Source organism: Pagrus pagrus (assembly GCF_965226575.1).
Source record: "Pagrus pagrus genome assembly, chromosome: 17".
Classification (NCBI taxonomy): domain Eukaryota; kingdom Metazoa; phylum Chordata; class Actinopteri; order Spariformes; family Sparidae; genus Pagrus; species Pagrus pagrus.
Genome location: NC_140201.1, coordinates 324,183 through 352,135, shown reverse-complemented (window position 1 = coordinate 352,135; position 27,953 = coordinate 324,183). Strand labels below are relative to the sequence as shown.

At 44.5% G+C, this 27,953-nt stretch overlaps 3 protein-coding genes across 6 annotated transcripts in view; all 3 read left to right on the top strand.

Moving 5' to 3' along the window:
- npr1a (natriuretic peptide receptor 1a) overlaps positions 1 to 6,265 on the top strand; it is a 31,356-nt gene extending 25,091 nt beyond the window's left edge. The window contains exons 19-22 of one of the 2 annotated variants that reach the window (XM_084379939.1): positions 3,747 to 3,815; positions 4,338 to 4,512; positions 4,609 to 4,707; positions 5,449 to 6,265. In XM_084379939.1, coding sequence (XP_084236065.1) covers positions 3,747 to 3,815; positions 4,338 to 4,466 — 198 coding nt within the window. In that variant the 3' untranslated portion in view covers positions 4,467 to 4,512; positions 4,609 to 4,707; positions 5,449 to 6,265. Of the gene's footprint in view, positions 1 to 3,746; positions 3,816 to 4,296; positions 4,513 to 4,608; positions 4,708 to 5,448 lie in introns of those variants that run through there. The other variant, XM_084379940.1, reaches the window with a different exon arrangement.
- Positions 6,266 to 6,908: 643 nt separating this feature from the next.
- ints3 (integrator complex subunit 3) lies at positions 6,909 to 24,465 on the top strand. Of its 2 annotated transcripts, XM_084379938.1 has the most exons (29): positions 6,911 to 7,243; positions 7,905 to 7,988; positions 8,697 to 8,780; positions 8,859 to 8,972; positions 9,070 to 9,154; positions 9,236 to 9,302; positions 9,414 to 9,555; positions 9,898 to 10,027; positions 10,154 to 10,251; positions 10,696 to 10,887; positions 10,977 to 11,064; positions 15,756 to 15,835; positions 16,137 to 16,228; positions 16,331 to 16,437; positions 16,541 to 16,660; positions 17,073 to 17,202; positions 17,312 to 17,366; positions 19,653 to 19,756; positions 20,270 to 20,434; positions 20,577 to 20,730; positions 20,832 to 20,900; positions 21,038 to 21,113; positions 21,428 to 21,541; positions 21,635 to 21,683; positions 21,774 to 21,941; positions 22,068 to 22,168; positions 22,265 to 22,337; positions 22,423 to 22,579; positions 23,897 to 24,465. In XM_084379938.1, the coding sequence occupies exons 1-29, from the start codon at positions 7,160 to 7,162 to the stop codon at positions 23,972 to 23,974; spliced, it is 3,060 nt and encodes a 1,019-aa protein (XP_084236064.1). In that variant the 5' UTR covers positions 6,911 to 7,159; the 3' UTR covers positions 23,975 to 24,465. The 2 variants fall into 2 exon arrangements, with proteins under 2 accessions (XP_084236063.1, XP_084236064.1); XM_084379937.1 differs by having other exon boundaries at positions 6,909 to 7,243; positions 22,068 to 22,337.
- Positions 24,466 to 26,325: 1,860 nt separating this feature from the next.
- LOC311273089 (C2 calcium-dependent domain-containing protein 4C-like) lies at positions 26,326 to 27,915 on the top strand. 2 transcript variants are annotated; one of them, XM_084379968.1, is made up of 2 exons: positions 26,326 to 26,463; positions 27,199 to 27,915. In XM_084379968.1, exons 1-2 carry the CDS (start codon positions 26,376 to 26,378, stop codon positions 27,834 to 27,836), a joined length of 726 nt encoding a protein of 241 aa, XP_084236094.1. In that variant the 5' UTR covers positions 26,326 to 26,375; the 3' UTR covers positions 27,837 to 27,915. The 2 variants fall into 2 exon arrangements, with proteins under 2 accessions (XP_084236094.1, XP_084236095.1); XM_084379969.1 differs by having other exon boundaries at positions 26,375 to 26,463; positions 27,165 to 27,915.
- Positions 27,916 to 27,953: the final 38 nt, after the last annotated feature.

Sequence of the window (27,953 nt, the reverse complement as noted above, 5' to 3'; positions counted from 1 at the left end):
TCACAATCACAATCACAGTCACAACTCAATCACAGTCACAACACAATCACAATCAGTCAGTCACAACACAATCACAATCACAATCACAGTCACAACACAATCACAATCACAGTCAGTCACAACACAGTCACAATCACAGTCACAACACAATCACAGTCACAATCACAGTCACAATCACAGTCACAACACAGTCACAATCATAGTCAGTCACAATCACAGTCACAACACAATCACAGTCACAACACAATCACTGTCACATCACAATCACAATCAAAGTCAGTCACAATCACAGTCACAACACAATCACAATCGCAGTCACAGTCACAATCACAGTCACAACACAATCGCAGTCACAACACAATCACAATCACAGTCACAACACAATCACAATCATAGTCAGTCACAATCACAGTCACAACACAATCACAGTCACAACACAATCACAATCACAATCACAATCACAATCACAGTCACAACACAATCACAATCACAGTCAGTCACAACACAGTCACAATCACAGTCACAACACAATCACAGTCACAATCACAGTCACAATCACAGTCACAACACAGTCACAATCATAGTCAGTCACAATCACAGTCACAACACAATCACAGTCACAACACAATCACTGTCACATCACAATCACAATCGCAGTCACAGTCACAATCACAGTCACAACACAATCGCAGTCACAGTCACAACACAATCACAATCATAGTCAGTCACAATCACAGTCACAACACAATCACTGTCACATCACAATCAAAGTCAGTCACAATCACAGTCACAACACAATCACAATCGCAATCACAGTCACAACACAATCACAATCAGTCAGTCACAATCACAGTCACAACACAATCACAGTCACAACACAATCACTGTCACATCACAATCACAATCGCAGTCACAATCACAGTTACATCACAATCGCAGTCACAATCACAGTCACAACACAATCACAATCAGTCACAACACAATCACAGTCACAACACAATCACGGTCACATCACAATCACAATCAAAGTCAGTCACAATCACAGTCACAACACAATCACAATCGCAGTCACAACACAATCACAATCGCAGTCACAATCACAGTCACAACACAATCACAGTCACAATCACAGTCACAACACAATCACAATCGCAGTCACAGTCACAACACAATCACAATCAGTCAGTCACAATCACAGTCACAACACAATCACTGTCACATCACAATCACAATCAAAGTCAGTCACAATCACAGTCACAACACAATCACAATCGCAGTCACAACACAATCACAATCACAGTCACAACACAATCGCAGTCACAGTCACAACACAATCACAATCACAGTCACAACACAATCACAATCATAGTCAGTCACAATCACAGTCACAACACAATCACTGTCACATCACAATCACAATCAAAGTCAGTCACAATCACAGTCACAACACAATCGCAGTCACAGTCACAGTCACATCACAATCACAATCACAGTCACAACACAGTCACAATCGCAGTCACAACACAATCACAACACAATCACAATCAGTCAGTCACAATCACAGTCACAACACAATCACAGTCACAATCACAGTCACAACACAATCATAATCGCAGTCACAACACAATCACAGTCACAACACAATCACGCTCCTTGACAGAATCGGTGAAGTTCAACTAAATCTGTTGTCTTCCTGGCACAGACTAGTTTCTTCAGCACAGTCCACATGTTCTCGATGAGGTTCAAGTCTGGACTTTGGGAAGTCCGTTCAAAACCTCAGTTCTGTCCTGGTTGATCCGTTACTTTACCACCTCTGATGTGTGTTTGGATCATTGTCCTGTTGGATCGTCCAACTGCACCCAAGAGCCAATCTTCTGCTGATGATTTTGGGTTTTCCTGAAGAATTTGGAGATAATCCTCCTTCGTCATTATTCCATTTACTTTCTGTAGAGCAGCCGATCCACTGGCAGCAGAACCGCCCCACAGCAGAACTCTACCAGCACCATGCTGGACAGTTGGTTTGGTGTTCTTGGGGTTAAAGGCCTCACCTTCTCTCCTCCAAACATATTGCTGCTCATTGTGGTCAAACAGCTCAGTTTCTGTTTCATGTGACCACACACTTCAGTGGAGCTTTAAGGTTCTGCGTCTGGATCAAGAGCTTCTCTCAACGCAGCAGCCTCTCAGCTCATGTTGATGTAAAACACACCTGACTGTGGGCTCTGTCTTCCAGCAGCTTGCAGACTTGCTTTTTGGTGGTTATTGGTTGGCTCTTGACCATCAGACCAGTTTTCTCTCAGCAGCAGGTGATAGTTTGATCGTGGCAGTGACACAATAATAATGAAAATAATAATTACATACATTTATTTAATATAACGCTTTTCAGGGTACACAAAGACACTTTGCAGGTTAAAAAGCAGAATAATAAAAACAAAACACATAAAAAAATACAACTGTGCTGTGAACTTTATACCTACAAACAGCTGTTAAGTTGATGTTGTTCAAGTGACTTTCCTGACTTGTTCACATCAATACTGAGCTCCTTAGACTTTCCCATTGTAGTGTGTGTGTCTGAGTCTAATGTCTGTATCAGACAGGTCCTATTGAAATGGGCCCAGAAAAGTCACCAGCTGTTATCACTCAGAACCAGTCAGAAGAAGTTAACATGCTACAAAGAACATTTGACTCACAACTTTCTATAATCACCAAAACTGATTGTTCAGCTCACTGTGTGTATATTTATGATCTCATGTTCAGAAAACCTAAGATAAATTCAATGATTGAACCTCATGAATGCTTTTGTGACATCACAGAAACATGAGAGCTGAAGGAATCAACTGAAGACTGACATGATGAACATGTTCTTATAAGAAGGATGGAAACGTTTGACTGTGACTGTATATATTTATATATCAGGGCTGTCAAAGTTAAATTAAGTAACACAAGCTTATCACACACACGTTATGACCCTCGGCCCGCCCCGTAGTTTGGGACATCAGGCAGCGATGCAGCAGTAACGTTTTGACTCTTTTGAATGACAAGTTCTGTTCCAGATGTTTCTCTCCTCAAGAACAAAGTTATTTACATTTACTGTGGATATGAACTGAGTCAGCACTGGTCCAGTCCAGTCTCAGATAACACAGCTGATGCAGAGAGCCTCCTCCTCCTCTCAGACCTCGCTGTTGAGACAAACTGTCTGAATGTGTCTGCAGCTGGCAGGCTGATGGACATGTTGATGAACCTTTACAGTGTTCAGTATGTCTCTACATTGTGTTAGTGTTACTGAGACTGTTACATTCAGCTCAGTGTGTCCATCTGTTGTTGCTTCTTGGGTTCCAGTTTGTCATGTTTTACTTCAGCATATATTTTGAGCGTGCAGAACCTTTGAGGTTGTTCTGGAGAATATTCTGGACAGTTTCTGTTGTTTTGGATTGTTGCAATAATAATAAACATACATTTGCATAAAGCAGATTTGTTCGCTCACATGTTGAAAAGAGGATTAATAACACATTGGTACCTTTAGACAGATAGAAAATGTGAAGTTATTTGACAGCCCTGATATATATATGTATGTATGTGTGTGTATAAAGTAGTATAAACAATATACAATACACTACTATAAACAGTATAAGTCTATCAGCACAGTGCTGCCATCTTGTGGTGTAACTGTTGTTAACGCACATTCTCTATATGTAAATGTGTTTATGATCAGATAAATGGTTTATATATTTACCTGTCTGTACATCCAGGTGGTGACCTTGTTAAACGACCTGTACACCTGTTTTGACGCCATCATCGACAACTTTGATGTTTACAAGGTAAACATTTATCACCACGGCAACTACACACGGTCTGCTGCAGGTCCTGGACCTGTCTGTCTCTGTCCTGAACTCATGAACCTGAAGCTGATACCTGTTCTCGCACCTGAAGACCAGTCAGGCTCAGTTCAGCCTCCACTGCCTCATCAGTACTTGTAGTTTAATGGTAACGGGCTACATGTATATGGTGCTTTAGAACTAGGAGGGAATCTAACCACCAACCCTGTGATCAGACAACCTGCTCCACCAGTTTATATACAACAAAAGTAATTACAATATTTTAAATAATTAGTTATCTATCAGCTCACATGTCAACATACATCTTCAGAGGATGCAGTGAACACCTGACTCGTCTCTGCTTGTATCAGATGTGAATTTTTGATTTTTCTGAAAAGGTTCTTAAGTTCTTTGTTGGTGTCAAGACAAATGATTAGAGATCCTCTGACATGTCTCATCTGATCTGAACCGGACTGAAACTCAGGTGTCTTCTGAATGACATGATGAGCTCGCTGCTGCCCCCAGGTGGAGACCATTGGTGACGCCTACATGGTGGTGTCAGGTCTGCCGGTGAGGAACGGGAAGCTCCACGCCCGCGAGGTGGCCCGGATGTCTCTGGCTCTGCTGGACGCCGTCAAGAGCTTCAGGATCTGACACCAAGCCGACCAGCAGCTGAGGCTACGCATCGGCATACACAGCGGTCAGTGTGTGTGTCTGTGTATGTGTGTGAGAGAAAGATGATGTGTTAATAAAGTTTTACAAATTTAATTAAATGTGTGTGTGTGTGTGTGTGTAGGTCCAGTGTGTGCAGGAGTGGTCGGACTAAAGATGCCCAGGTACTGTCTGTTTGGAGACACAGTGAACACAGCATCACGCATGGAGTCCAACGGAGAGGGTAACACACACACACACACACACATAGAGACAAACACACACACACACACACACACACACACACACGATGAACATGATGAACATGTGATGAACATGATGAACACGTGATGAACACGTGATGAACATGTGATGAACATTTGATGAACTTGATGAACATGATGAACATGCTGAACATCTGATGAACATGGTGAACATGTGATGAACATGATGAACACGTGATGAACATGTGATGAACATGATGAACACGTGATGAACATGATGAACATGTGATGAACATGTGATGAACATGATGAACATGATGGACACATGATGAACATGTGATGAACATGATGAACATGTGATGAACACATGATGAACAAGATTAACATGTGATGAACATGTGATGAACACATGATGAACATGATTAACATGTGATGAACACATGATGAACATGATGAACATGTGATGAACATGTGATGAACATGTGACGAACATGTGATGAACACGTGATGAACAGGTGATGAACATGTGATGAACATGATGAACATGTGATGAACATGATGAACAGGTGATGAACATGATGAACATGTGATGAACATGTGACGAACATGATGAACATGATGAACATGATGAACATGTGATGAACATGATGAACACGTGATGAACATGATGAACATGATGAACATGTGACGAACATGATGAACATGTGACGAACATGATGAACATGATGAACATGTGATGATGTTGATGTTTGTGTGTGCAGCTCTGAAGATTCACTTGTCCGAGGCAACCCGTCAGGTCCTGCAGGAGTTCAGTTGCTTCCAGCTGCAGCTCAGAGGAGAGATCGAGATGAAGGGAAAGGGACGCATGAGGACGTACTGGCTGCTGGGAGAGGACACCTCTACCTGACGGAGGACAGGAGGGGACACCTGACAGAGGAAAGGACACCGGATGGAGGAGAGGACACCTGAGGGAGGAGAGGACACCTGATGGAGGAGAGGAGAGGACACCTGAAGGAGGAGAGGACACCTGACAGAGGAGAGGAGAGGACACCTGACGGAGGAAAGGAGAGGACACCTGATGGAGGAGAGGACATCTGACAGAGGAAAGGAGAGGACACCTGAGCGAGGACAGGACACCTGACGGAGGAAAGGAGAGGACACAGACTTAAAGGAAAAGTTCTCGAGTCTTTGTGTCTCATCAGCACTGGACAGACGGACAGACGTCAGAGACAACCACCTCCTCCTCCTCCTCCTCCTCCTCCTCCATGATTGGACATTCACCTCTGACATCATGAAAAGGGACAGGATTTTTCACCCAAAACAAACTGACAGATGAATGTTTCACTGTAAAAATGATCCGTTGTGTAAAAAACCCAGTGAACCGTGTTTATGTTCTTTGTGTCGTTATTGTTTCATCTGTAAACTTTCAGTTTTTATAGATTATTGGAAACTCGAACAAGAGTTCAGAGTTCAGAATTCAGAGTTCAGAGTTGTCTCCACAAAACCGCTGAGAGATAATCTGTAAATCTGTTGGAAACTTCAAATAAAGTGAAAATTAAACTCCAACAGCCGGACTGACCCCAAGCCTCCAGTCTGTACAGTACACAGAGTACACACAAGTACTGCATTAATAAACACAGAGTACACACAAGTACCTGCATTCATAAACTGTAAAAAGATGATATCATCACTCAGATGTTGCTTCCACACAAACATTAAATATTGGTGATGTTTGTTATTAATAAACGAGCAGTGATGAAATGTAACTAAGTATATTTATTCAGTTACTCTACTCGAGCACACTGTTGAGGCAGCCTACTTGTACATTTTTGGAGTATTTCCATTTTATGCTACTTTATACTTCTCCACTACATCTCAGAGAAAAGTATTCTGCTCATTTACTCCATTACATTTATCAGACAAGTTACTTTGCAGATTCAAATTACTATTGTAAAATATAATACAGTAACAGATTATTTTTACCCACTGATTAACTGAATGTGAGAATACTTTTACTGAAGTCACCATTAACAGAGTATTTTTACTCTGTAATTAGAGTACTTTTACTGAAGTAACGACTGTAAACAAGTTATAAAAGGTTTCCATGCAGATGGTCTCGAGCAGAGCAGTCCGGGGATTGGCTCCAGATTTCCTCTCCTGTCATTGGCCCCTACGGACATCAGTCAGAGTTCTCAGTAAGCTGATTGGTTCGCGGGGTCTGTGACGCCGCCCCCTCCTCCGCTCGCCCGTTGCGGATGTCCGTTATGTTCCTGTGGTCGGACTGTGAGAGCTGTCCCAAAATAAGTTTGAAAAACACCCCTTTACCGAACGAACCGTCTCACCCGGAGGCTCCAGCACCGACCGGAGCTACAAACTCTCCGTTACACCGACAGAAACATCCAGAACCCCCCAGAACCCGGAGTCCCAGTCCGTCTCAGCTCCGCGGGGCCCGGCGAGGCGCGGCGGGAGCAGATGGAGCCTGCACCGGCGAAGGCGAAGCCGCAGGGCCGGCTACTGGTGTCCACCCAGCTGGACGCTAAAGACGAGCTGGAGGAGGTACGCTGACCCGGTTTAACGGGCCAGAGAGAAGCGATAACCCTGGATTGACCCGGTTAGAGCAGGTTTACAGGCGGATAGCAGCAGTTTAGGAGCAGTTTGGATACAAAGAGACGTGATGGAACCGTTTCTGTGAACCTGCACGGCGGCTAGCAGGCTAGTTAGCATGGCTAGCAGGTGGCTAGTAGCGATAGCACAGTTTGTGTAAACATGGTGCAGGTGTTTTAAACCGCAGTGTGAGACAGGTGAGAGGTGTATATTGTGAGAGTGCTCAGACACTCCACGGTGAGGATATAAACACACACCGCTGACCGACTGTTAGCCTAGCATGCTAATCCTACGTAAACATATGGATGAGACCTAAAAAGTGGCAGATGCGCATGCGCCGTGCTCGTGTTTTGACATGTAGTGTGAGATGCTGACAGAAGAGACAACAGACAATATAACTTTATTGACACACTGAAGAAGAACAGTTGACAGGAAACATTCAAACAGCATCAGAACTGATGAAACATCAGAGTGACCTCTGACCTGAGCAGCTTCACTTAACTGACTCCATCAACATGAGTGTGATGATGATGTGTTCACTGTCTGAACACTGTCTACTGATGAGTGTCTACAGGTTAATTCACGTGTGTGTTCGTGTGTGTGTCTGTCACAGAGATTGGAGCGGTGTGTTGGGATCGTCCAGTCATTAACCAATGGGCTGTCAGAGAGAGAAGCCAATGATGCGCTCACCGCTAATGTAAGTTTCACACCACAGAGTTCTACAACAGCACTACAGTGACTCCTACAAATACTGCAACTAAACCTAACAGTATTACTGTGACAAATATAAATACTTCAGGTATTTGGTGTTATCCCCTCTGCACGGACTGACAGGAGCTCCCTCCTCTCTCAATCTGCCCATCTTGTTCTTTGTCATCAGAGAAGTCTCGTTATTGGTCCACTTGCTCGTTTTAAAAGTGTCTCCCATCAGATGGACTCACTGTAACCTTCTTCCTGTTCCGATTTGATTCACATCGCAGTCGCATCAACATGTTTACTGAGCTGAAACTCAGGAAATGTTCCTCAACATTTCAGGCACAGACTTCATCTCTGCTGGCACTTTAAAGATATACACTCACTAACTGCTGTTACCACACAGGACACTGAACCTGATTCTGACCTGAACTTCACACAGTCACTAACAGGGTTTGAAACTCTCACGCACTAAACTTCATTGTGTGCTTAAATACAGTGAAAATTACATGGAGTTTGGTATAAACAGTAACTTTGTCACTGCCAAATTGATATTCACATTGTATCTGTTTCTTGGAGACGTAGTGATGACTCACAGGGTTAGCTAGTGGACTACTGTACCTTCGAGCTAATGTGACTGACTGAGCACTAACAGCCGTTACTGCAGTAAACAAGTGTTGTTGTTGTGTGACTTCCTGTTACCTGTCCTCAGGTGTGTAAAGGTCAGCAGCAGCATGAGGAGGTGTGTCTGGGTCTGTTCACGCTGGTCCTCACAGAGCCCACCCAGGCCCAGAGGGTGAGACACCACTGCATCATCATTATCACTGTGTGACATCACTGTGACATCACTGTGACATCATTGTGTGTGTGACAGTGTTACAGAGACCTGACGCTGGTCAACAGAGACGGGATGAACGTGATCCTGGTGAAGATCAACCAGATCCTGATGGAGAAGTTCCTCAAGCTGCAGGACGTCCCCCGAACACAGGTAGACTAACACATAGGTGTACACAGGTAGACCGACACACAGGTGTACACAGGTAGACTGACACACACAGGTAAACATGATATTAATGTCTCTGCAGTTGGTGTGGTTGGTCAGAGAGCTGGTGAAGAGCGGCATGATGGGAGCTGACGGAGTCGTCATGACGCTGCTGAAACAGATCGCAGGTCAGACACACATATAGTCACACAGTGTGTCCACATGTTGTGCTGTCAGTATCTGGTGTTTACATGTGTGTTCTTGTTCAGGTGGAGACATCTCCTCTAAGAACCTGTGGCTGGCTGAGAGCGTCCTCGACATCCTCCTGGACCAGAAGTACGTCCATCACACACATACATAACTATTTTTCCTTCATCACAGTCAGAACCTTCAGTTTCCTCCTCAGTGAAACCTTCATGTTGATCAGCTGACTGTCTCTGCGTTCAGGGAGTGGGTGTTGAAGAGCGGGATGCTGATCGCCATGTCGGTCTACACCTACCTCCGCCTCATCGTCGACCACGGAGCGCCAAACCTGCTGACTCTGCGCCAGAAGGAGGTCGACTTCTGCATCAGCATGCTGAGGGAAAAGGTAACGAGGGAGGAGGAAAGAGGCAGTGAGGGAGGAGGTAAAGAGGAAGGGAGGGAGGAGGAAAGAGGAAGGGAGGGTGAAGGTAAAGAGGAAGTGAGGGAGGAGGTAAAGAGGAAGTGAGGGAGGAGGAAAGAGGAAGTGTGGGAGAAGGTAAAGAGGAAGTGAGGGAAAAGGCAACGAGGAAGTGAGGGAGAAGGTAAAGAGGAAGTGAGGGAGGAGGTATAGAGGAAATGAGGGAAAAGGTAAAGAGGAAGTGAGGGAGGAGGTAACAAGGAAGTGAGGGGGGAAGTGTTGTAGTTGTGTTGTCCCTGCTGCTCCCTCTGATCTCCGGTCTCTCATCAGTTCATGGAGTGTCTGATCATCGGCAGAGATCTGGTCCGTCTGCTACAGAACGTCGCTCGGATCCCAGAGATGGAGCTGGTGTGGAAAGACCTGCTGCACAACCCACAAGTCCTCAGTCCTCAGTTCACTGGTACGACTACCTTACCCACAATCCTCAGCGTGCAGGCAGTGTTTCGTTCAGTCTGGTGTTTCTGTCGGTGTGTTGTGGATGAATTCCTCTGACTTTCAGTTTCCTGACATCTCTGGTGTGTTCCAGGTGTTCTCCAGCTGCTGACGGCTCGGACCTCCAGGAAGTTTCTGGCCTGTCGTCTCACACCTGACATGGAGACCAAGCTGCTGTTCATGACCTCCAGGGTGAGGACCAATCACACACAAGTTTCTGCAGTGAGAGCCGTCTTTTTACAATTTTGATGCCGTCCGTACCGTTCACCAGATATCCTGAATGTCTTGAAGGGATTTCTTCAGAGTTGTCACAATTGTCCACGTGGACTCAAAGGTCAAAGGTCAATGTGACCTCACAAAACACATTTTAGACCAACTCGTATGATAATGATGACAACATTTGACATCATCATTTTCTGTCCATAATTCAACACCGCAGCTCAGGTAATTTAGGTAACCTCTCAGCCTCAGTCTCAGCAGGTGTGCTCCACCTGTACGTTCAGCACACAGATGTTGATAAATCGACTCACCTGGACTTGAACTGCTTCTAACTAGAAATGTGACGATCTGTCTGATCTGACCCTGACTCCATTCTCTGACCTCTGACCTTTCTGACTGGTTGTGTTACCTGCTCAGGTGCGGTTTGGGCAGCAGAAGCGCTACCAGGACTGGTTTCAGAGACAGTACCTGTCCACAGCAGAGAGCCAATCACTGCGCTGCGATCTCATTCGCTACATCTGTGGAGTGGTCCATCCGTCCAATGAGGTGCTGAGCTCTGACATTCTGCCGCGCTGGGCCATCATTGGCTGGCTGCTCACCACCTGCACGGTAAGGGGGCGGGGCTCATGCTGTCACTCTCTAAAGGTCATCGTCTGATAAAATCAATAACTGAATGATTAATTGATCTGTGTCTCCAGTCGAATGTTGCTGCATCCAATGCCAAGCTGGCTCTCTTCTATGATTGGCTGTTCTTCAACCCTGAGAAAGACAGCATCATGAACATAGGTGAGACACACACACACACACACACACACACACACACACACACGGTCACTAACGGGGTTTAAAACACAGACACTGGACTTCATTGTGTTCTTCAATACAGAGAAAATTACATGGAGTTTGGTACAAACAGTAAGTGTGCTGCAGCTGAATGAATATTTACACAATATTTGTTTGATGGTGAAGATGAGACGTCTCACAGAGTCAGCTGGTGAACTACTGTGACTCATCTCAATTGCCATTTCCCCACCTTTGTTTGTTCACACTGAACCAAGCAGCCGGTCCAGAGTGTCAGTTCATACAGCACGCTGGCGCTGTGGATCCAAAAGTGGCGTGGTGGTACACGCCATGATGTTAAGATCTATGTATTTACCCCGGTGTCCTCCTGTTAATCTAAACATGTCTCAGCTGACTGTTTATAATCATATGATGTTGTTATAATGTGTTGTGATGAGATCCTGACCCACCAAACATCCTGGAAAGAGACAAAGTTACGTTTTTCACTCTAAATGACATCATCACATGACATCATCACCATCAGTAAACAGGAAGCTGTCTGACTCTGTCACTCGCGGGGAGGGAGGCTGTTTTCGGGGGGAAAGTTCACTGAAGTCTCACTCGGGAGGGCTGACTGTCACCATGACAACAGTAACTACAACAACACAACACTGAAGGAGACAAAGACATGGCGTCACATAATCATCGCGATCAACTGAGGGAGCTGCCTGTCTCTGTTGTCGGGGACAGACAGGAGGACAGACAGGACGACAGAGAGGAGGAGAGACACTTCTCCACATATAACTGCATTATTTTTTCCTCATGAGTTGCCAAAGACACAACCAGTTACTACATTCAATTCAATTCAATTCAAAAAACTTTATTTGTCCCCGGGGGGCAATTAAAGGCACGTGGAGTTGTTGTACACAGACACAAAACAAGTCAGATAGAATAAAATAGACTAAATAACATGAGGTGCAAAGAAGCATTGAAACAATATTTCTGTTGTTTGGTTCTGAACACCATCAGACTGAAGACCATCAGACTGAACACCATCAGACTGAACACCATCAGACTGTGAACACCATCAGACTGAAGACCATCAGACTGAAGACCATCAGACTGTGAACACCATCAGACTGTGAACACCATCAGACTGAAGACCACCAGACTGAAGACCACCAGACTGAACACCATCAGACTGTGAACACCATCAGACTGTGAACACCATCAGACTGTGAACACCATCAGACTGAAGACCATCAGACTGTGAACACCATCAGACTGTGAACACCATCAGACTGAAGACCATCAGACTGTGAACACCATCAGACTGAAGACCATCAGACTGAAGACCATCAGACTGTGAACACCATCAGACTGTGAACACCATCAGACTGAAGACCATCAGACTGAACACCATCAGACTGTGAACACCATCAGACTGTGAACACCATCAGACTGAACACCATCAGACTGTGAACACCATCAGACTGTGAACACCATCAGACTGAACACCATCAGACTGAACACCATCAGACTGTGAACACCATCAGACTGAAGACCATCAGACTGTGAACACCATCAGACTGAAGACCATCAGACTGTGAACACCATCAGACTGAAGACCATCAGACTGTGAACACCATCAGACTGTGAACACCATCAGACTGAAGACCATCAGACTGAAGACCATCAGACTGTGAACACCATCAGACTGTGAACACCATCAGACTGAAGACCATCAGACTGAAGACCATCAGACTGTGAACACCATCAGACTGTGAACACCATCAGACTGAAGACCATCAGACTGTGAACACCATCAGACTGTGAACACCATCAGACTGAAGACCATCAGACTGTGAACACCATCAGACTGACCATCAGACTGTGAACACCATCAGACTGAAGACCATCAGACTGTGAACACCATCAGACTGAAGACCATCAGACTGAAGACCATCAGACTGTGAACACCATCAGACTGAAGACCATCAGACTGAAGACCATCAGACTGAAGACCATCAGACTGTGAACACCATCAGACTGTGAACACCATCAGACTGAAGACCATCAGACTGTGAACACCATCAGACTGAAGACCATCAGACTGTGAACACCATCAGACTGTGAACACCATCAGACTGAAGACCATCAGACTGAAGACCATCAGACTGTGAACACCATCAGACTGTGAACACCATCAGACTGAAGACCATCAGACTGAGAACACCATCAGACTGAAGACCATCAGACTGTGAACACCATCAGACTGAAGACCATCAGACTGAGAACACCATCAGACTGAAGACCATCAGACTGAAGACCATCAGACTGTGAACACCATCAGACTGTGAACACCATCAGACTGAAGACCATCAGACTGAAGACCATCAGACTGTGAACACCATCAGACTGAGAACACCATCAGACTGAAGACCATCAGACTGTGAACACCATCAGACTGAAGACCATCAGACTGTGAACACCATCAGACTGAACACCATCAGACTGAAGACCATCAGACTGAAGACCATCAGACTGTGAACACCATCAGACTGTGAACACCATCAGACTGAAGACCATCAGACTGAGAACACCATCAGACTGAACACCATCAGACTGAACACCATCAGACTGTGAACACCATCAGACTGAAGACCATCAGACTGAAGACCATCAGACTGAAGACCATCAGACTGTGAACACCATCAGACTGTGAACACCATCAGACTGAGAACACCATCAGACTGAAGACCATCAGACTGTGAACACCATCAGACTGTGAACACCATCAGACTGAACACCATCAGTCTGAAGACCATCAGACTGTGAACACCATCAGACTGAAGACCATCAGACTGTGAACACCATCAGACTGAAGACCATCAGACTGTGAACACCATCAGACTGTGAACACCATCAGACTGAACACCATCAGACTGAAGACCATCAGACTGTGAACACCATCAGACTGTGAACACCATCAGACTGAACACCATCAGTCTGAAGACCATCAGACTGTGAACACCATCAGACTGAAGACCATCAGACTGTGAACACCATCAGACTGAAGACCATCAGACTGTGAACACCATCAGACTGTGAACACCATCAGACTGAACACCATCAGTCTGAAGACCATCAGACTGTGAACACCATCAGACTGTGAACACCATCAGACTGAACACCATCAGTCTGAAGACCATCAGACTGTGAACACCATAGACTAGGGCTGAACGATTTATCGTTTTCTGATCGAAATTGCGATTTCAGACAACGCGATCATGTGATCGCCGAAGCTGCGTTTTTTGCAGCGCTCCTGACTGACCCACAATCTGTTGTGTCAACTATTTTACACATACATGCTGTCTCCCTACCATCCTGCCAAGCTCACCAATCAGAAGCGGCATGCTTCTCATGGACAGGTCACACTAACCAATCAGTATTAACCTGCTCCTTAACGTGTTCTGAAATGGCTTCAGCTGGACCAGAAGCGGAGTTAGGAGATTTAATCCCCAAGAAAAACAGCACGTCGGTCATTTGGGAGTATTTCGGGGTTGAGGCTGCAGACGTGCACATGAAAAATAGGTACTGTGCAAAACCTGTCGCACTAAAGTTGCAATATCCATCGGAAACACAACCAATTTATACTGGCACTTGAAAAATCACCACATGACAAAAAAGTCTGGTGAAAAGTCCGGTGAAAATGATACTCAGGCCGACTGTAGCAAACAGACTACAATTACAGCATCTTTTGCCAGTGTAGCTCCGTATATAAATATCTGATATATAATATCCATTAATAAATACATTTGGAAGCTATTTTTAACTTTAGTTTTTATCTTTGCATTAGAGTAATATCATTTAATGTTTTAATGTTACTGTACATTGTGAATATTGCACTGAAGCTTGATTTGAAGGAAATCGTGAATCAAATCGAAATCGCAATATCTGCCAGAAAAATCGCTATTAGATCTTTTCCTAAAATCATTCAGCCCTACCATAAACTGAACACCATCTAACTGGTGCCTGTTGAAATAATTTCACTGCAGTTGTTTTTGTTCAGAATAATAAATCAGATGAATATTAAAGGTCCCAAATTATCTGTTTTTCATCAATTTCACACAGCTGTCAGAGGTCCAACGACACTGTATTCGAAATGTATTGCCCCAAACCCATCTGTGGTCCTGAATTTCAGCTGTCTAAAAGTGGCTCTACTGAGCTCTACTGAGAGCAGGCTGTTTCTGTGCCTGCAGTTGCTGGGTCCCGTATGGTTGGGACTGATCCTTTTAGGAGGGTCAGTGTCGAGGCAAAGCCAGCTTAGTACTGACCCTCGTTACTGAAGCAGTCCGATGCGAAGTGGTTAGCGCGCCCAGACAGACTTACAGGAACCGTAGCCGGCACGTTGTCGTTAAAAATGAAACGCAACCACTGTCTCTTCTGTAGCTGGGACAGAATATAGGCACTTATGTTGATTTTTACAACCAACAACAAAGCAATTTGCGTGTCTAGCTCTGAGCGACGACATTGTGAAACACTGCTATCTTACCGCTGGACACACCGAACTTCACCTCAGGGATGAACGCCCCCCTCTCGGATATCTCCGGGGAGAGGGGGGAGTGTTTTTTTGTTCATAATATGGGACCTTTAAACGTGACAGGACGTAAAGTTTGAGTCTGGTGTTGTTTCAGAACCTGCCATCCTGGTGATGCATCACTCCATGAAACCTCATCCTGCCATCACCGCCACACTGCTGGACTTCATGTGCAGGGTAACACACACACACACACACTCACACACACACACACACACACACACACACACACACACGGCAAGTGGCATGAACCTGGATCTGGTTTCTTGTCTGGATGTGGTCACAGGTGTTGAGGCTGTAGAATATTGTATCACAAATTAAAGCAGGTGTTAGGAGACGAGTAGGACGACAACATGAACCAGAATTAACCAGTTTAAACTTTTAAATCAGTGTTTCCTTCCCCACCTTCCTTTGTTCCTTCTTTCTTGTTTCCCTCCTTGTTTCCCTCCTTGTGTCCTTCCTTGTGTCCTTCCCTCAGATCATCCCTCACTTCTTTCCTCCTCTGGAGTCTCAGGTCCGTCAGGGCGTCTTTAACTCGCTCACCTTCATCATGGAGAAGAGAGTGCTGGCGTAAGGAACACACACACACACACACACACACACACACGGTGTTCACCTTGTCAGTCCACCACACACTGATTATTGATTACTGATTATTGATCTGTCTCTCAGTCACCTCGCTCCACTGTTTGATAACCCAAAGTTGGACCGAGAGCTTCGCTCGATGCTCAGAGAGAGATTCCCCGAGTTCTGCAGCTCGCCCTCCCCCCCGACTGAGGGTAACACACACACACACACACACAGACACACACAGGAGAGATATGTTCACTGTTGGTTTGATGTTGTAAAAAAAGTGTGTGTGTGTGTGTGTGTGGTCTGCAGTTAAAATGGAGGAGTCTGTTTCCTTGGAGATGGACAACCACATGTTGGACAAGGAAGAGGGTTGCTATGACAACACAGAGGCGGCGTTCAGCGATGACGAGGAGGAAGTCAACAACAAAGGTGACGAGAAAACTGACGATAAACCAGTTTGAACCAGTTTAACTAAACTGGACCGGTTCAGCCCAGAATGGTCCAGTTAACAGAACTCAACAGAAACGATTCTCCCGGGGAAAGTAAGACACCACGAGGGGTGGTAAACGTGGACACTCACTGGCCTGATGGTAAAAGTTTCTTGAGCTGATGGAAGCAGGTCAGGAGTGAGACCTCTCACTTCCCCTACTCTCTATGCAGAGCTGCACATGCTCAGTACAGTGAAGATGGCGGCAGGTAAAAATGTTAACGAGCTGAAGCTGATCCTGCAAACAAGTCGATCTGTGTGCAGTCAGAGCAGGAAATTCAGGCAGACTTTCACAATAAAACTAGTTTATGTTACTGATGACATCACACTGCTGTCTGACCAATCACTGTGCAGGAAAGAAGAGGGAGTTCAGGTTCCATCCAATCAAAGAGGCTGTGATAGAGGAGCCGGCTGACATCACACCCTGGCTCGACCAATTGGACGACACCATGAAGGAGAAAGTGCAGCAGCTGCAGAAAACCAGGTGAGGGGTCAAAGGTCACAGCTGTGTACTGTGGGTTTATTGATCATTGATTATTGATCTGATGATGTCTGAAGTCAATAATAACATAATTCTCAATAATTCTCCTCAGTGACACAGAGACTCAGTGTGAGGTGATGCAGGAGATCGTCGACCTGATCCTGGAGGTCAGTTTGTACTCTAAAGTACTCTACTGTACTCTACTGTACTCTGATGCACTCTACTGTACTCTGATGCACTCTGCTGTACTCTGCTGTACTCTGATGCACTCTGATGCACTCTGATGTACTCTAAAGTACTCTACTGTACTCTGATGTACTCTGATGCACTCTGATGCACTCTACTGTACTCTAAAGTACTCTGATGTACTCTACTGTACTCTGATGCACTCTGATGCACTCTGATGTACTCTACTGTACTCTAAAGTACTCTGATGTACTCTACTGTACTCTGATGCACTCTGATGCACTCTGATGTACTCTACTGTACTCTAAAGTACTCTGATGTACCATACTGTACTCTGATGTACTCTGATGCACTCTGATGTACTCTGATGTACTCTACTGTACTCTGATGCACTCTGATGCACTCTGATGTACTCTACTGTACTCTAAAGTACTCTGATGTACCATACTGTACTCTGATGTACTCTGATGCACTCTGATGTACTCTACTGTACTCTAAAGCACTCTGCTGTACTCTGATGTACTGTAAAGTACTCTGATGTACTCTTAAGTACTCTGCTGTACTCTGATGTACTCTACTGTACTCTACAGTACTCTGCTGTACTCTGATGTACTCTACTGTACTGTAAAGTACTCTGATGTACTCTAAAGTACTCTGATGTACTCTACTGTACTCTACAGTACTCTGCTGTACTCTGATGCACTCTACTGTACTGTAAAGTACTCTGATGTACTCTAAAGTACTCTGATGCACTCTACTGTACTCTGATGTACTCTGATGCACTCTGATGTACTCTGATGCACTCTACTGTACTCTACTGTACTCTGATGTACTCTGATGCACTCTGATGCACTCTGATGTACTCTGATGTACTCTGATGCACTCTACTGTACTCTGATGCACTCTGATGCACTCTGATGTACTCTGATGCACTCTGATGCACTCTGATGTACTCTGATGCACTCTGATGTACTCTACTGTACTCTGATGTACTCTGCTGCACTCTGATGCACTCTGATGCACTCTGCTGTACTCTGATGCACTCTGATGCACTCTACTGTACTCTACTGTACTCTGCTGTACTCTGCTGTACTCTGCTGCACTCTGATGTACTCTACTGTACTCTGATGTACTCTGATGTACTCTGATGCACTCTGATGTACTCTACTGTACTCTGATGCACTCTGATGCACTCTGATGTACTCTGATGTACTCTACTGTACTCTACTGTACTCTGATGTACTCTGATGTACTCTAAAGTACTCTACTGTACTCTGATGTACTCTGATGCACTCTAATGTACTCTACTGTACTCTACTGTACTCTGATGCACTCTGATGTACTCTACTGTACTCTGATGTACTCTGATGCACTCTGATGCACTCTACTGTACTCTGATGTACTCTGATGTACTCTACTGTACTCTACTGTACTCTGATGTACTCTGATGTACTCTACTGTACTCTGATGCACTCTGATGCACTCTGATGTACTCTGATGTACTCTACTGTACTCTAAAGTACTCTGATGTACTCTACTGTACTCTACTGTACTCTGATGTACTCTGATGTACTCTACTGTACTCTGATGCACTCTGATGCACTCTGATGTACTCTGATGTACTCTAAAGTACTCTGATGTACTCTACTGTACTCTACTGTACTCTGATGTACTCTGATGTACTCTGATGCACTCTGATGTACTCTGATGTACTCTGATGTACTCTACTGTACTCTGATGCACTCTGATGCACTCTGATGTACTCTGATGTACTCTACTGTACTCTACTGTACTCTGATGCACTCTGATGCACTCTGATGCACTCTGATGTACTCTGATGTACTCTACTGTACTCTGATGCACTCTGATGTACTCTAAAGTACTCTACTGTACTCTACTGTAATCTGATGCACTCTGATGCACTCTACTGTACTCTGATGTACTCTGATGTACTCTAAAGTACTCTACTGTACTCTGATGCACTCTGATGCACTCTACTGTACTCTAAAGTACTCTGATGTACCATACTGTACTCTGATGTACTCTACTGTACTCTAAAGTACTCTGATGTACCATACTGTACTCTAAAGTACTCTGCTGTACTCTGATGTACTGTAAAGTACTCTGATGTACTCTGATGTACTCTACTGTACTCTAAAGTACTCTACTGTACTCTGATGTACTCTAAAGTACTCTGCTGTACTCTACTGTACTGTAATCTATTCTGCTGGTCCTGTTTAAACTGACTCTTGTGTGTTGTGCTGCAGGAGGACTTTGACACGGAGCAGATGTCGGCTCTCGCTTCCTGTCTGGCTGAACTGTTTAAAGATCATTTCAGAGGCGACGTCCTGCCAGAGGAGATCACTGAGGAGTAAGACTCACTGTCGTCATGACAACCACAGACACAATGACCATCTGCTGTTTAGTGTGTTTGTAAAATATGACATGTTTAGATCAATAAAATGTTTCTTCTTTCATAAATTGAGTGTAAATGGTGAAATCAGTGTAAACAGTGTGTTCAAACAGCTGCTAAATGTTGGCAGGTGAGACTTTAGCACTTTAGACACAGAAGCAGACAGGCTGGTACAGCCATGCTGCCACAAACTGACACTTTTTACAAGGAAACACACAACTTACTGTTTTCATTTAATGCTGAATTTACAAGAAGGAGACAATGATTCAGAGTCTGTCAGAGACAGAGTTTCACTACGCTAGAGAGTTTGTTTTAACTCAACAGCTCTTAAAATCACCACATTTCTTAAGGGAGTCTGGTGATGTTGTGGTGACTGGTTCAATGTTGAATCAGTTCAAACAGACGGTGTGTTCACAAATAGCTGCTGTCTTTCTTATTACCTGTCTGTCTGACCACCTGTGTGTCTCTCAGGTCCCTGGAGGAGTCGATCTCTAAGCCGGTGTGTCTCGTGTTCAGGAACCTGGTCACCATGCAGGAGGATAACAGCGGGTTCTCGGTGCTGCTCGACATGTTGGCTGAATTCTACCAGAAACAGCCGAAGATCGGATATCACCTGCTGTACTACCTCAAAGCCAGGTGAGGCTGTGCTCGCTGACGGGATGCTCGTTAGTGTAACAAGTCACATGTTTGATCTCTCTGTTGCACAAGAGTTTATATCAGTAACTCTGTTGTAAATCTGTGTGTGTGTGTGTGTGTGTGTGTGTGTGTGTGCGCGCAGTAAAGCGGCGAACGGTAAGATGATGCTGTACGAGTCTTTTGCTCAGGCGACAGCTCTCGGTGACCTGCACACCTGTCTGATGATGGACATGAAGGCGTGTCAGGAGGACGACGTCCGGTTGCTCTGCTACCTCACCCCGTCCATTTACACAGAGGTACACACACACACACACACACACACACACACACACACACACACACACACACACACTGCTGTCTGTGTGAGGTCAAATGATGTCACATGATGTGTTTTCAGTTTCCTGATGAGACGTTGAGAAGTGGCGAGCTGCTCAACATGATTGTAGCCGTCATCGACTCCACACAGGTAACCGATCAATATCTTAATTTATTGATCACCTCCATCTGCAGTCTGTAGCTCAGCTCACCTGTCACCTGTCACGTGTGTGTGTGTGTGTGTGTGTGTGTGTGTGTGTGTGTGTGTGTGCGTGTGCGTGCGTGTAGTTACAGGAGCTGATGTGTCATGTGATGATGGGGAACCTGGTGATGTTCAGGAAGGACTCAGTGCTCAACATCCTCAGTGAGAGACACACACTCACACACACACACACACACACACACACACACTCACTGTAACTGTGTGTAACTGTAAAGTAATCACAGTAAAGGACAGTAGTATTTGTAGCTGCAGTCCGGTTGATGAACAGAAGTTCTGTCCTCCCGTCAGTACACAGCTCTGGGTCTGCACTGACCCTCACCCACTCTGCTCTGTCCGACACTCCCAACACATCTTTAGTTTAGTTTTGATAGAGAGCCCCCTGGTGGCAGAAGCTACATACTGTGTACATATTGGACATCATGTCCTCATGTCCTCTTCCTCCTGTGTGTCCACAGTTCAGTCTCTGGACTGGGAGACCTTTGAGCAGTACAGCACCTGGCAGCTGTTTCTGGCTCACAGTATTCCTCTGGAGACCATCATCCCCATCCTGCAACACCTCAAGTATAAAGGTGAGGACACATCAGTCTGTGTCCAGGAGACATCCTCTGTCCTCCAGTCTGATCCAGCTGACTCTTCTTCTTCTCTTGTCTTTATGTCTTCAGAACATCCAGAGGCCTTGTCCTGTCTGCTGCTGCAGCTCCGCAGAGAGAAGTAAGACTCTCACAGATGGACAGGTTTTTATCAGGGTACAGGTCTCTGTGTCCTCTCTTATGTCTCTGTCTGTCCCTCCGTCTGTCCCAGGCCCAGTGAGGAGATGGTGAAGATGGTCCTGAGTCGACCCTGTCACCCTGAGGACCAGTTCACCACCAGCATCCTGAGACACTGGGCGTCCAAATACGATGATACGCTGGGAGAACACATCAAGGCCCAGCTGATCAAGAACAACAACCAGCCCCGCAAGAGACAGAGGTGAGGACACTTAGAGAGGCAGACACAGGGGTGAGGACAGGTCAGGGTCCAGGTCTGATGTGGTTCAGTCCTCGCGGGGACAGGTTCCTGTCCTCAGTAACAGGTCTTGTCTCCGTCTGTCCTCAGTCTCCGGAGCTCCAGCAGTAAACTGGCTCAGCTGACCCTGGAACAGATCTTGGAGCACATGGACAACCTGAGACTGAGTCTGAGCAACACCAAGAACAACTGTGAGACACACTCTCTCTCTCACACACACACACACACACACACACACACACACACACACAGAGTTATTGACTGGTTATTGATCACTGTCTTTTCAGTCTTCACTCAGACTCCGATCCTTCAGGCTCTGCAGCACGTTCAGGCCAGCTGTGACGAAGCACACAAGATGAGGTACACACACACACACACACACACACACACACACACACACACTGCGTGACATCACACCAGGTGCTGATGTCACTTCCTCCTGCAGGTTCAGCGACCTGTTCTCTCTGGCTGAGGAGTACGAGGACTCTCAGGCGAAGCCTCCGAAGTCTCGCCGTAAAGCTCCAGCCTCGTCGCCACGGTCACGGAAAGGAGCGGCTCCGCCCACCAACAATGAGGAGGAGAGTGCCTCCAGCAGCGCCTCGGTACGTACACTCCACGCCATGCTCCACATCAGAACTGTTATAGACTTTCATTCTGATCACCTCTAATGATCAGTATGATCAGTATCATCTGTAATGATCAGTATCATCTGTGACGATCAATATCATCTGTAATGATCAGTATCATCTGTAATCATCAATATCACCTCTAATGATCAATATCATCTGTAATGATCAATATCATCTGTAATGATCAGTATCATCTGTAATGATCAATATCATCTCTAATGATCAATAACATCTCTAATGATCAATAACATCTCTAATGATCAGTATCATCTGTAATCATCAATAACATCTCTAATGATCAATAACATCTCTAATGATCAGTATCATCTGTAATCATCAATATCACCTCTAATGATCAATATCATCTGTAATGATCAATATCATCTCTAATGATCAGTATCATCTGTAATGATCAGTATCATCTGTAATGATCAATATCATCTCTAATGATCAATAACATCTCTAATGATCAGTATCATCTGTAATGATCAATAACATCTCTAATGATCAATAACATCTCTAATGATCAGTATCATCTGTAATGATCAATAACATCTCTAATGATCAATAACACCTCTAATGATCAATATCATCTGTAATGATCAATATCATCTCTAATGATCAATATCATCTCTAATGATCAATAACATCTGTGATGATCAATAACATCTCTAATGATCAGTATCATCTGTAATGATCAATAACATCTGTAATGATCAGTATCATCTGTAATGATCAATAACATCTCTAATGATCAATAACACCTCTAATGATCAATAACATCTGTGATGATCAATAACATCTGTAATGATCAGTATCATCTGTAATGATCAATATCATCTCTAATGATCAATAACATCTCTAATGATCAGTATCATCTGTAATGATCAATAACATCTCTAATGATCAATAACATCTCTAATGATCAGTATCATCTGTAATGATCAATAACATCTCTAATGATCAATAACACCTCTAATGATCAATATCATCTGTAATGATCAATATCATCTCTAATGATCAATAACATCTGTGATGATCAATAACATCTCTAATGATCAGTATCATCTGTAATGATCAATAACATCTCTAATGATCAATAACATCTGTAATGATCAGTATCATCTGTAATGATCAATATCATCTGTAATGATCAATAACATCTCTAATGATCAATAACATCTGTAATGATCAGTATCATCTGTAATGATCAATAACATCTCTAATGATCAATAACATCTGTAATGATCAGTATCATCTGTAATGATCAATAACGTGATGGTGTTTCAGGAGGAGGAGGACTCGAAGCCCAAAGCTCCGAAGAGGAAGAGGAAAGGCTCGTCAGCCGTCGGCTCTGACAGCGACTGATGGACCCTCTGACCAATCACGTGCCAGCTGCCGCAGAGACACTCAGCCAACCAGCCGCTCTGACCACTGGGAGAGGCCCCGCCCCCTCCTGATGACAGGCACTGACCGCCACGGGAGGGGCGGGGCTCTGAGACGCCGCAGACTTTAAAACATGTGGTGAACTGACTTCACATGAGAGAATGACACTGAGCAGCGGGTCAAAGGTCACTGCGTGGCTCCCATGATGCACTGGGAGGAGGAACCATGAACCAATGAACTCTGAACCAACAGACTGATTTTAACACAGGGAACATGATGACGATGGTGATGATGATGGTGATGAAGATGATGAAGATGAGTGAGGGTGTTTGTGGGAACTTCTCTGTTTTTTCCTCTTTTCTTTTTGAGGGGGGATTTTGGACTCTTATTGTGGAGGATCCGGACTTCCTGCTGTTTTTAGCAGCTCCTTCCTGTTTGTCTCGCTGCAGTAAAGTCGTCTGTTCTGAACTCTGCTGGTTTGTTTCAGCTCATCTGTCTGTTACTGAATCACAAAAACATCAAAAATCTAAATGGAGTTCTGAACAGTTTGTGTTCTCAGCAGCTCGTCTCGTTTATACAATAATAAATCTTTTATGAGAACAGATTTCAGGAAACTCGTCAGAGGAAAATCAGCTGAACTTCATGTTGTGTTGTTGTTTTATTAACAGGCTGATGATGACGAGAGCTTCTGTCCTCATCAGAGGGCAAAAAGATAAACACAACCAGTTACAATAAAATCAATGACAAGCAGAATAAAAAGTCAGAGAGACATTTCTTTTTATTAAAACTATTATTTCTATTTTTCTCTCTTTTGGGAATTTTTCACCCAAATGAATTTATCACGTCAATCAAGTGAAATTAACTAAATCCAAATGGGGTTTGGTGTGAATGTGTCTGTTTCAGTTCAGATTCTCAGCAGCTCTGATCGTTGATTCTTCTTCTACAGAAACAGATTTGAGATCAATCTTCTTGTTTTCAGTCTTTAATAACTCGTCCCGGCTCCTCTGCTCGTTATATTAAAGAAACACTTATTACAGTGAAGACAAATCAACTTAAATTGCTCCCTGGGGACAAATAAAGTATTTTGAATTGAATTGAATTGAATTGAATTGAATATCTTCTGTTTGCTCCACAGTCGTTAGCACAGAGCTGATGGTTCATCATTAACTATCAAATACAGAGCTGACCTCAGATCTGCCATTAATTCATCAACACTGATATATTGATTGATTTTTTATGAGTTCTCTGAAGTTTTTTTAAGGTGTTGTTCAACATTTAACAAACAGTGTTAAAACCAACATTTCTCAGTGTGTCAAAGTGAAAACACAACAAAATCCAAATGGAGTTTGGTGGGAATCGGTTGGTCTCTGCAGTTTTTGAGTTGATCAACAGAAATGAATGAAAGCATGTTGATCATCAGTTCATCAGGAACAGACTTCAGTAAATCTTGTCTTTAATAACTCGACCTGGCTCCTCCGCTCGTCACATTAAAGTTCATACACATTTCAAGAAGCTCTTTAAACAATCAGATAAATCTTCTCCAGAGTCACGTGACATCGTTTCATTTCTTCTGCCACCTCCTAACGTTCTGTAAGTTAATGAGATGTTCTGAGTGCAAAAACTGAATATATTTATCTTTAAATCGCTTCTTTAAGATGAACATTCAGTTTTAATGATGCATTCATGTGCTCCTCGGATGGTCCCACTTCCTGATTGCGGAAGTCGTTCTTCTGACTCCGGTGTGTTCACGTGTTGTCGTGCCTGAATGTGGAGCAACATGGACGCCGAAATGAAGAAGTTTGCATTTGATCTCTGAGTGTTGAAACAACACACTGACAGCTGTTCTCGGTATCAGAGCGATGAAGACGAGACTTCAGTAAAACTTTCAAACATCAACACGTTAACTTTCGTCCACCATTCATGTGAATTTTCCCGTTGGAAAAACTGAAGTCAACAGACTGTAAAGACTCACGTGAACGTCAGCTGAGAGGCTGTAACTGGTTTTATTTTGTTAAACAGCTCAAATATCTGATTACTTCCTGTTTAACTTCCTGTTTTCTTCATTAATTCACTAATTATTAATTTAGCAACACACTATTAATATAAACATATTTATATAAACAGTGTATTTATATATAAACAGCGTATTTATATATAAACAGTGTATTAATATATAAACAGTGTATTTATATATAAGCTGTATTAATATATAAACAGCGTATTTATATATAAACAGTGTATTTATATATAAACAGTGTATTTATTGTGTCGAGTGAATTCTAACATTTAAAATGAAGCAGAAACAAAAAGACGTCCCTGATGATGTTTGACCACAGCAGGCAGGTGGAGGCAGGTCCTGGTCTGGACCCTGAACTGGACTCTAATGACTCTGATTGGATCCACCTGCTGCTGCTCATATAAACCAGGAGAGCAGAGTCACACCTGCTGCGGACCAGGTGAGACTCACTCAGGTAAGACTTCACTGATGTTTTCAGTCTCAGTGTGTTGATTCTGTTTTTAATGAACTCCGCAGAATGACAACAGGACGATGACGTGCTCTTTAATTCATTTTACATTGGTTGATGTTTCTTTTATGTCTTCAGGGCAAACATCTGTTTTTCTAACTGAGTGTTGAGCAACAGCAACAGAATCCGAACTTAAAACCTTTCAGCAGACGGAAGATTTGATTTCTTTAAAGGGAAACACTTCAGAATAGGAAGTGTGACATGTTCAGTTCTGTGATGTGATTATTTATTTATTTATTTGTTTGTTTATTTAACATGCAACAGAACAAACGTTCTCCAACTGTCCGAGACTTTTCATCATGTCTGGTTACTTTACTTCAAGTGTGTTTACAGATTTTCTGAAGTCTCTTGTGTCTCCAGAGGAAGCTGATAAATGTGGCCCAGCTGCATTGTGGGTATTGTAGGCTGCAGGTTGTGGTCTATCATCACACTCCTGTAACACTGGTGAACAGTTTGAAAACGAATCAACCAGAGAGATCACCTTTTGTATGCCACATGTTTTTTCAAAAGCTGCACTCTACATTACCCACAATGCACCTGGGCCACATTTATCAGATGACATGCAGCTTTCTCTGTAAACACACTTTAATGTGAAGGAGTCTCCCCTGAATCTGTCATGTCTCTAACCCCGCCCCGCTCACCTGTAGCCTCTGTCTCTAACCCCGCCCCGCTCACCTGTAGCCTCTGTCATCATGTCCGCCGTTCAATCACCTCTGCGGTCTCTGGTTCTGACTCCGGCGCGGATCCCGGACTTCTTCATCCCATCTCACAGTCCGCTGCTCTTCCTGTCTCCACGGCCTCAGCAGAGCTCCCCGGACCGGATCAGACTTCTGTCTGACCACGATGACGACAGTCCTGGATGGAGCACCCCTGTAGCCTCGCCCACCCCCGCAGCCTCCCGCCGCTTCCTGCTCCGCCTGCCATCACCCCGTATCAGACGTCCCCAACGTGCCGCCACTGCAGCAGAGCCTGCGGATGCAGACACGGACCTGACGACGCGGGCGGCCATGTCGTTGCCACACGTGGGGAAGGTGACCACGCCCTACGGCTTCAGAGCTGTGCTGGCTGCCAGCCCCTGCACCCGCCGCCGGGAGTCCCTGTTTCACCAGAACAAACCAGTGAAGGTGACTGTGATGGACAGTGACCTTCAGGAGGATCAGGACCTGGTGGACCCTCCTCCTCCTGGTCCCAGCAGGTCCCTGGGGGTCTGCCTGCAGCCTGTTAGAGCTCTGGGTCTGCAGGTGATGAAGGAGCTGAAGAGACCTGTAGCTGCTCTGAAGGCTCGGAGTCCTGCCAACAGCAGGACACGCCCCTGCTGACATCACTCTGACACACCTGTCAGGTGGACCAGAACATCACAAGTTTTATTTAATATTTTAATAAATGATTTTAATAGTGTGTGTGTGTGTGTGTGTTGCACAAGGTGAAGTTGAGCA